Source organism: Phanerochaete carnosa (genome assembly GCF_000300595.1).
Source record: "Phanerochaete carnosa HHB-10118-sp unplaced genomic scaffold PHACAscaffold_5, whole genome shotgun sequence".
Classification (NCBI taxonomy): Eukaryota; Fungi; Basidiomycota; class Agaricomycetes; order Polyporales; family Phanerochaetaceae; genus Phanerochaete; species Phanerochaete carnosa.
The window spans coordinates 939,082-949,622 of record NW_006767632.1 but is presented as its reverse complement, the minus strand read 5'-3'; the positions used below and the strand labels follow the sequence as shown (position 1 = coordinate 949,622).

Below are 10,541 nucleotides of genomic sequence, written 5' to 3'. Positions count from 1 at the left end.
GTGAGGAATCGAGGAGTGAAAGGGATCGCCTGTGATTACGACGCACGGGTGTCGGCTCGGCGATTCGAGAGATAGACATGGACCCACAAGCTGAGCCGTTTCGCCGAGAATCACACTGGTCACTGTCAGAAGAGGCACAACTGTGAAGAGGGCGGGTCGGATAGTATCGCATCGAGAGGAACACGAGACGCACCTTGCAGTGGTCGACGGAGCCGCCATTTGGGCGAACACCGACCATCGTGCGTCCGCGCTGGTCAGCTGGGTCTCCTCGCGCACTCAAATCGATAGTAGCACGACCACGACCAATTGTACAAAGCATCCGCGAACGCGACGCGCTCCGTTGAGCCTGCGAGCATCCGTACAAGAAAGCTTCAAAAAGCCGAGGACGGGAGGCGTCTAGATCAGGCGGGCGCAGTGCCCATGCTTGCGATTCGCACCTAGCAGATGGTTCACGATAGTCTGAGATAGTCGCTGCTAGTGTAGGCAACCATGCTGCGATAAAGCTCGTTGCAAATATCCGCAGGTGCGGTGGAGTGTGTACCTGCACAGACCATGCGGGGTAAACTCGGTCAACCGCTTTGGGTCAGTCGCGCTGCGGGCCCCGGCGCAGGCGGTCATGCCACCCACACACTGCCTTCCAAATGAATTCACGCAGCGACGGCCTGAGGCAAGCTCCGATGGGCACTGTCGCACATATCTAGGAGTTTTGCTGTCCGCTGCTACGGAGGTCGTGGACGAGAGCAAGACAGACCTTGCCAGCGAGATCCTCCGGATCAAAGTGATGCCATCACCGACCTACGCTTTCCCCCGCCGATACCCGCCAAGAGATCGGGTAGAATCATCGTCAGTCTTGCTGCAGCGAGTTGGTGTGTCGTACAGCTGCTAAGACACAAGTGGGCTCGTCATTAAAACAGCGTTCTCTTATTGTTCGTCTGCCTGCGTCCCAAAGATAGTAGAACCTACACCTGTGGCGGTGATACAGAGTTTACCACGTTGCCTCGAGGTGTGTGCACTCGTCCATTCCAAATCTCTAATTTATCACTATCCTGACTCATCTGGGAACCTGTCCTAGGGTACAGGGAACACGGTGTTCTGAAGTACCACGCGTATCACACCTGCAGTGTATAATCCGGTACCGGCCTGTACGTGTTGAGACGTACTAGTGGACTATTACGACGAATCAGCGTCTTAGGAAGGTTTCGTCGAAGTAGCAGCGCAACGAGGCACTTCATCTCACAGGGTTTATCGACGCAAGTATGACCCTCGAGCCACAACATACTCCGGGAGTATTATCGCTGCGTGATCCGCAGCTGTGCAGGGCGATAGTCGAGGATACGACGATGTCGGACTTCGAGAGGGGGCAGTAGGTGCGGTCGGCGTCTTAACCAAGATTCTCCACATCAGCTGCCTGGCACGACGCGTCAGCCCCGCATCCGGGGATATCCAGAAATTAGACTCACGATGTGTCCTGTGCCGAGCCCAGAGCTGGCGCGGTGGGCGCTGGGACGGCCATTTACCCTTCCCTGACAGCACCACGGGAAGAGTCTGGGCTAGGGGTAGTGGCTGTCATTAGACCCGTTCAAGGTTGCAGGAGATGTGACAGTTAGCCACGCAGAAGACGACACAAGATGTCCAAGGGTAGCAATGCTCACCGGAAGGTGAGATACAATTCGCGCCAAGCCAAACGCTTGCAGCCCTGCATTCATACTCTGTGGGCAAAGAATAGGCATAGGGGCAAATGCAATAGCTCTGAAGACCGTGCACAGGGTGCCCCGTACAGCACAAGCCGAACGATTACCCAAATGCGAAATATCCTCTAGAGGGCGTGACAGTGCAGACACGAGTAAAGCAGTACTCTGAGCCCGTTTCTGAGCTGTTTACGGATAAAGGACTGCACGTGTCTCTAAGAAATCTCACAGCTTTGAGAATTATTGGTAGCCAGACATCTGTTGGCGTACCTCCATTATGATGAACAGTGCCGACTAGGGTCCTGTGGAAGCAAATGAAAACACACGCTCCGATGCCCAAAAATACTAGTTGCGTCCGCAATTGGCCAACAAAACCAGGCTGCCCCATCCCGGTGCGCTACAGTTCCGATCGTCCACCATCCCGATCCGAGGCGGTTTCGGACCGACTACGAGCTTTGAGCTCGCGGAAACAAACGTCTTCAGGGGTCGAGCCCCATCGCCGCGTCTCTACTGACGATCGGCACGAGATTGTGGCCAGCCATTCCGAATTGCTCAAACGCTCTTACACACATTCCGAGGCTGCTGACGAGGACTGTCCATTCAGCTGAGAAACAGTGGAGCGCACCTTCATAACAAAAAACTTGTGGACTATTCCTCGGAGCGGCCTGGGACGATTGAGTTCAGCGCATGCGTCATCCCGCGGGCAGAGGCTCAAAGCCCCGCCGCTGCGAATCCGCGCGCTTTGAAAGTTGAGCAAAACGGTTGTCCTCGGAGAGTCGGAGCCCAGTTGCGCCTCGCCGGATATTCCGAATTGTGGGTACCAGACGCACCGGCGTGCCCAATCGCCGTCAGCGCAGACGTCTGGGAGCATTGGCATTTGGCTGTTCGTATGTCCCCACTCCTGGCGACTGCGCGTTCGCAGGAGGTGGGTGTGCCGGGGCACGAGCTGAGTATCTCATGAGACAACCTGCGTCGGCGGGCTGCGCCGCAGACAGAGCCAATATTGCTGCCGGGCTTGCGCGTATGGCACCTCCCAGCTCCCCAGTGTGAAAACCGTACACTGCCGTGTCTGCCTTGTTGAAGAAAACGTTCTAGAAAGGGGCCTTCTGACGATCTGTCGAAAAAATCAGCCTAAGGAAGGGTTTCCACGAAAAACACGGCGACGTACTGCAGTAGTGAGAAAGCGAGCCGCGGCACCCTGGTCTAATTAGTGAGCGATGGATGATTGATCGACGCAGCACATGGACGGTGTCGACTGCCCAATGTTGTGGGCCTTTACGGCAAGCGATGTCCTCCTGCTAACTCCCCTCCCCCGCCTCTGTTCAGCCAGGCGCGTCGAACCTTCGGTGCTCGCATCAGAACGGGTTCGCACAGAAACGACGGCGGCGGGCTGTGCAGAGACGTTTATTGGCTCGCTATCACAAGGATGAGGATGAGCTTTGCAGGACGCGGCCGAACGCGCTGTCAAAATCATTTTGTCATCGGCATCTTCGCGCTTGACGCTTTGATTGGCCGGCCGGGATACGCGAACACGGTTCGCGAAGACTCAAGATGGTTCTAATGAGACTTGGGCTGACGGAGCACGGGAGCACGCAAGCACACAAGTATGGCGTTTGGCATTGTTGTGATATTCATTGCGGTTGCATAAGCGGTCATCTAACGACAGCAATGTGTGCGTGTGCTACGACAAAGTACAGTTCGTGAAGGAATGGCGGGGTCGCTCGGGGACATTTCGTCGCGAGGCGTAGGCTGCAAATCCATATCCTATCATCATCCTTCCGTTCCTATCATCACAACCTAATCGACCCAAAAAAAACCCGTGAAAAGTATATCATGTGCGGTGAGCGACCACGCGCGTAGAAGAGAGAAGAAAAAAAGAAGGCGATATGTGACGGTGAATAAAAAAGAGGCAGGGCGCGATGCGCATGTGAAGACCGCTGCATGCAACGAGGGTCGGAAAGCGAATATGCAAATATGGCACAGCATGAATGTGAAGAGCAGGAGAAGACAAGAGACCAAATGTGGATGATCGTGATATGAGTGTTCAGACTTGATTGCATGAGTGAGACAGTGGGGTGAATGCGAGGAGACCGAGACCGCGTTCGTGACACTTGGATTTGATTATATCGTGAGAGACTGTTCTGAAGTGGTCGTATGGGGATGGATGGCGATAGATAGCGTAGGGCGGGAATACGAGCGGGAAAGCCCCGCTCATCTTCCGAGTCCAGGTCCGTGAAGCGTTGCGCGTACGTGGTATGATAATCATAAGGATACGTGCATAGTTGCGTGCGTTCGGAGAGGTTGGCCTGGCTTAGGCGATGTAATCCAAGACAGAACAGGTCTCATGACGATGCTGAGCGTATCGCTGCAGAATGTGGAAGCTTCTGGTTCACGACGAAGAAGATTTTCTCCGACGGGAGATCGACAACCGACGTTTCGCGTGGAAGACACCAAAGCGTAGCCGGAGGTTCAGGGCACGCAATTGTCGGTGCAGAATATATGAACACGAAGGTCTGTTCGAAAGAAGGTCGGTGAGCGACGCGTTCGACGGCGAAAGCGTAGAGAGAAATACTTACACGTCGTCGTCATCATCTCGATCTTCAAAGTTCATTTCGCGATGTTGGCGGTTCTCTTTGTCCTCACCGTCTTCTGGTGACGGTTGCGGAGGTGCGACGGGCACCGTCGACCCTGAGCTCGAGCGCTTCATCTTCTTGAGTATGCTCGACGCCGTACGACTCGTGTTAGCCGGTGATCGCGGCTCCTCGTCCACTGCCATGTCGTCAAACGGACTCTGCTCCATCGTATCCCGCTCTTCCTCCTCTAATGAGTCTATTGGCGAGGAGTTGGTTGAAACGGGGTCGGCGAAGTAGTAGGTGGAGGGCGAGTACGCGTAGACGGATGGTGGCAGGCTGGCGCGTCGGCTTGGTGGCGTGCGGTCTGACGATGACGAGGAGGACGAGAATGGAGAGCGGTAGGCACCTTCGAACGATGACTGCTCTTCCTCCTCCTCCTCATCCAAGTCCTCTACTTCCGTCGCCCAACCACGCTCCCACTCTGGCCTAGCAACAAGCGGGTACGTGCGGTACCTGTCCGGCCGGCTATGTGCCGCTGTCGAGTTCGAAAAGCGCGACCGTGTCGAGGACGAGCGATGCGGCAGGTTTTTTGGCGGGCGCGGCGGGAGCACAGGGAAGTCGCGGTAGTCTGGGTCGTGCATCTCGCCCGTGTGGTCGACATACACGCGTGTGCTCGCGCGTACATTTGACGACGACGAATTCGGGGAGTGTGACGAAGAGGAGGCGTACGCGGGGTCAAGGAGACGCGAAATGTCCGCCTGGCGTGTGCTAGGCTGGTAGCAGGACGTGCGCGAGTGCGAGTGCGCGAGCGGCATCTTTAGGTTTGTGAGGTGCGTCTTGGAGGAGGAGGACTTTCTGTGTAGTGAGGTTGATGAGTTTGGTGGGTGGTCGTACATGGTGGTTCGGGACGGGGCTGATTGGCGAGAGGTGAGTTGCGAGCGCGGGCGGGTGTTGATATAAGAGGGCAGGGCCAGCGAGATGTAGCAACGGTGGGCGGGGAGAGGTAATTGATTGCAGCCGAGGGAGAGGAGGAGGGGATGAGTTTATAGCGGAGGGCTGGTCAAAAGAGGAGGGCCACCGCTTCCACGGGAGGGTGGCCGTAGATATACATCTCTCCCAAGCACGGACGAGAAAAGAATGAGTGCTCACTCGGAGCGAATGAAGGCCCACCTCGGAGATTAGATAATCCTTCCATATCGGGGAGGTTCACACTCTCCCTCTCTTCGGCCAATCGTCGCCCAGAATAAACGCCGAGTGGCTGCCCCAAGCCTTGGGCGCTTGAACTTGGGCCCTCCTCCGGCCTGCCTCGCTCACACCACGCCTTTGCCCACTCAAGAACGTCGCCTTTGCACGCTTTGGCCGACGCTCTGCCACTCCAGTCGAGGCCACATTGGCCACCCTCCTCGTGTGCCCGCTTCTAAGACATCCAGCATCCCCGCGGCTCGCCGGCCGAGTCTTTCCGAGGGTCATCTCTTTCCGGCCCGCGGTGTCCATCCCGCCCTGCCGCCCTCACAGACCCTAACCCGAATGCGGACACTGTGCCGCCGCCTCTCGCGCGCGTTGTCGTATTAGCCATTCCTCTTTGCTTCCGCAACGTCTGTTTGGGTAATACCTCCTGCTGTGCTCATTCATTCCGAATATACCTCCCTCTATTCCTGTGTCCTCGCCGCATGTCCTGTATCCACCGTTCTAGATTACCTTTCCGGTCTCACTGATGTGCTAGAACACTTGCAGGCCTCGCCTTACCTTCCCATGACCTGCTGGCCAAGTTTCGCCTTCCCGTCTGCAGACGATCTGGCCTCCCGATCTCCCCGGGGTGTGCGTCTGCTCCCTTCTGCTCCTTCCGGGCATCAATCAGGAGTCCGCCGCTGGGCCTTCGGTATTGCCATTCGAGCACCATTCCATTGCTGTCCGACGAGATGACTCGCACACGGTGAGCTATTCGTGTCTACTCGGCCGTCTCACCTTGATCCCATTCATCAGTCTTATGAAGCTCCTCGGGTACACATCTCGCCTTGCTCCCCCACTCATCCTGTGCGTCTATACTTCCCGTACATCCTCCTATGCCTAAGCCGAACCCTATCCTGACTAACAGCTTCACTCTTTGTGCTCCCCAGCCTTCCCCAACGCATGTGAGAGCACCGTTTCAGTTCAGTGCACGGGTATCCCGCCTTTTGCGCTTTTACGCACGCACCACTGGCATGACTCTAGCTCCTATCCTCCGCCGCTCAATATGCACCGCACTCTTCCAAGTGTGTTGCAGACAGAGGCCTTGCCCCCGCCGACACATACCGGACATCTGACCTGTTCCCACGGGCCCGCACCTGCAACAAAGAGCCCAGGGACGCAGCGGTGCGAGGGGCCGGTAGTTACACCTGCGATCACCTAACGCCTGCCAACCTAACCCCCACCCCTAACAAAAGCCAGGTAAAGCACCGTCCCGTCCTCGCCTATGGTCTCAGTTCAGAGCGCACCCTGCGAACGTTCACAGGCAGAGGCCCGCGCTACCATCGGATTGCAGGGACCTGTCGTGCTATTGCCGGCGTTCTTCTCATGCACTTTGTGCTATCACCATGCGATAGGCTCCCTGCGGTCGCCTGGGCTTTTGCCGTTTTCACAGACGTCTTAGGTATGTATGCGCGCCTGTCCTTTTACCGTTTTCACAGACGTCTTAGGTATGTATGCACGCCTGGGCTTTTACCGTTTTCACAGACGTCTTAGGTATGTATACGCGCCTGTCCTTTGTGTGCGATCGTCTGAGCCTAACCTATTCATTACCCAGCCGCTCTGCATTGGAGCCCCACGGGTTCCTCCGATCGGCGATTCGTAGATGTTCGTCCGTGCGGTGCGCAGCGGACAAGCTACAGGCGTTTGGACCGAGCTTGCCCAAGCTTAATAAGATCGGCTCCTTGCACCCATACCCACTGACAACAACCAGCGGTTGTGAGTCTAATGTCCTCAAATGCCGATCACACATTATCTCCTGACAAGCCTTATTTTCAGCTGCCCCACTCTCCGCACCTAGATCGCATGTGCACATGAATATGGGTCTTCGCTGCAAACGCAGTCATCGGACTGTGAACGCACCCGACCCAGGCGCCGGAACGAGATCATCTGAGGGCTCGCAGGGTTCTACCGAGGTCTGCAGGCCAGTCACTGCTTCTGTGCTATCGGATTGTTACTTTTCTAGGCAGGGAATCCCGGTGGCACGTAGCGCGTCAGAGGGGCCTTGCTGGCTCTGAACGTCGGGACATAGCTTGCGCACACCGGCGACAGAAGGTGTAGTCCTGACAGCAGAAGACATCTCGCGCGTCCCGCCCTGCGGACGTGGCCGCGACGATAGGCTTCCGGTGGTGGACTTGGCGGTTATCGCACTCTTGCCTTTTCTGGGCGACTCCCTCCGGCGTTCAAAGCGTCTGTGCAGACGCAAAGATAAAGCTCGCTCCCATCGACCCACACGTTCGCACTTCTATCGTCTCATCTATCCGTGGTTCCTCGGCGCCCCCTGACGCTGGCATCTCCCTCTGCCCACCTCCCCTTGCCCAGCTTGTTCGCACTGTCTGGCGCGCCTGCTCTCTGTTACTTGTCTGGCTGATGACTGTGTCGGTATCGTACGCCATTCACCATCTGGTTACACGTCTTGCCCGAGACTTTTACTGCCACTCGCTGACAAACGGTTGATGTCCCTCGATGTCCCTTGGGTGTGAACTCAGTATCAGCGCTCAGCAAGTGCATCCACAACCGCCTCCGGCCATCACGCATTCTCTTCATCTCATCTCCCCGGCCTCGCAAACCTTCACAGTATCTCTGAGTCAGCAGCTTCAGCCTGAAGCCTGAGCCTCTCAGATCTCTGGTGACTCAGCTGTCTTTGTAACCTTTCGCCTGACTGTCCGCCCCGACGAGTCGAGTCATCGGCCGCGCCTCGAGGACCGGGAATTCTCAAGCGTCATCGACCTTCAAGCGGTTTCTCTCCTGCCGCGCCGAATCCTCGACGTCAGCCCGGCCGATATGACTCCAGGGCGAAAAGTCTATCGCCCGATAACCTCTGCTTGAATTCTCGTTGCACACGCGACGCGCCACCCAGTCGTCATCGCGTCATCGGTCGAAAAACACACGCAGTGGACTGTGCAATGTCGGGCACTTCCGAACGTGCGCCGGCCGACTCTCTCCTCCTCGGTTCGGCCGTGCGCAGTGTGCCTGCCTGCCCGTGGGAAACCGCGATCTCCTGCGCGTGTTGCCGCGTGGATGAGTAGCGCGTAAACTTCATGGGCACTCGTGCAGCCACTTTGTGCTCTTGCCGCCGCCGCCTCCCATTAAGGGGGCAACGAGGGGCCTGGGCTCCACGTCCGTGAGGATCGTCTGTTCCTTGGAAAGCTGGCGGGCATAGGTGCGTCGTACGACGTCCGTTGCCACTCATTCTTTCCGTGCATGCTTAATGACTGCCACTCATTTTAGTCTTTGAATGGCCAAGCATGTTCCTTGGGTGGCACACCTGTCATTTGCTTCATGGAGTTTTCACTTGGCCGAGCGTCGACTCCATGAAGCCAAGGGCTTGCGCGTCTACAGTTTCATAGCTGTTCGGTGCTTTGTCGCTAAAATTAAGATTGTGCGAGGGCCACGCAGAGCGGTTCAAGATGAGCCGCTGTGAATTCTTTTTGTTGAACCCTCGCGCCACTGCTCGCTGCAGGTACTGATCGCCCGCCAGCCGCCCGTACGCTCGGAAACTTCCTTTCGTAGCACAACCTTTGTTTCTGCGGCGTCGCTACGACCAAAACCTGCTGTGACATTCGCACGCGGGACACCCTCTGTTCCAGCTGTCTTTGGTCCCTATACCCTGTGCCGGCCATTGACTGACCGGTCCTCCCACCACCACACTCCGTTCCACGTTCTGTTCGCCCGAACTGCACTAGCGGCTTGCTCGCACATCTCTGACAGTTACCCAGAGTCGCCCCCGCCGAAACGTGACAGGGGAGCAACAGCCCCAGATTTGAAGCATGATGTGATGAGAACACGTCTCAAGGCTTTGTTACTGTACTAATGTAGTCTCCGTCCCCCATATTCCCCCACTTGTTCTTTCTGGACCATTTCCGACTCGCAAGCCATCTGTTTGCGAGATACCTGTCTCACATGTCCGTCCCATGACCGTGGCTGCAGCGGGCAGTTTCGCTGATGAGCTGCGATGGCCGCGGTGACCCTACCCCGGCCGCACACGAAACCGAATAGCCTCCAGGTAGACTCACGCGTAGTACTGCATCACTACAATAATAACAAGCGACTGCGAACAATCTTTGTACGAGTGACTCTGATGGTCGGGGATCGCGGTGACGCAATGTGGCCTTTGCGAGACCGTAGAAGCTGTCTTTGCCCGCATAGCTTATACAATACAACGCGCCCAGGTCTCGACGCACCAGTGCCCATGTGCACCGCATTTGAAGTGGCCTATTTTCTGCTCTATAGCGTGTCCATGCGGAAGTGGGCGTGCGAACATGCGAAATCTTCGCAGTGAGGTCGGCCGGGCGCAGGCGCCGTCAGCCCGCCGTATTAGAGGCGCATCGCATCTGGTGTGGGGCACCCTCGCCGGTCGATAACGGGAGCCTGTCGTATGGGCTGGGGGCCTCGACCACGGTCATCCATTCTGGCACAGCATGACTCCGCTCTCCGCGATGGAACGTAATGCAGATAGGACGTCGACGACGGGCGCACCGCACCGCAAGGCGTACATGCTACATGTACAGTCGCGATTGTGCGGCGGGTTTCGTAACCCTGAGAAACGGCACGGACGGGCCCCGCTCATGTGCCTGAGATGCGGGGAGAAACTGGAGATGCACACATCGCTGCGCTACGCCGACGTCATCATCGCGCCGCACTGCAGAGACAGCTTTTGCGAACTTTGAGAGCTCGACAACCCGACGGCCCGTTGCCGGTGTGCGGCCGATGCGGTCATGGCAATCCATGGAGCGCGGAGCGATGCCGCGCATGCTCACAGGCCGGCCGCACTATCTCAGCACAAGAATGCACATAGAGGAGGAGTACTAGTGCCAATTGGAGAGCAATGTGCAAGGCGATGGCAGTGGCAACGGGCTACGTCAGTGAGGACGTTATGGCGGGTCTTGTCTCCAACACGTCGTGCGGAAGCAAATGCGGTCAGTCCTGCACCTGATAAACTGACATATGCGGCAAACCCCAAGTATGCTGAGAACCTCATGCCTCGCGGCCGGTCCGGCTTGCAATCGTACCAACATGGAAACTGGACACATATGCTCGGAAATGTGACAAAGTC

The 10,541-nt window shown here is 56.9% G+C and overlaps 1 protein-coding gene across 1 annotated transcript; it reads right to left on the bottom strand.

The window, feature by feature from the left end:
* Window positions 1-3,311: 3,311 nt before the first annotated feature.
* Window positions 3,312-5,251, bottom strand: PHACADRAFT_255692 (uncharacterized protein). The gene is made up of 2 exons (XM_007395502.1): window positions 4,265-5,251; window positions 3,312-4,201 (listed from the first exon to the last, which is right to left on the bottom strand). The coding sequence occupies exons 1-2, from the start codon at window positions 5,155-5,157 to the stop codon at window positions 4,078-4,080; spliced, it is 1,017 nt and encodes a 338-aa protein (XP_007395564.1). The 5' UTR covers window positions 5,158-5,251; the 3' UTR covers window positions 3,312-4,077.
* Between the last annotated feature and the right edge of the window lie 5,290 nt (window positions 5,252-10,541).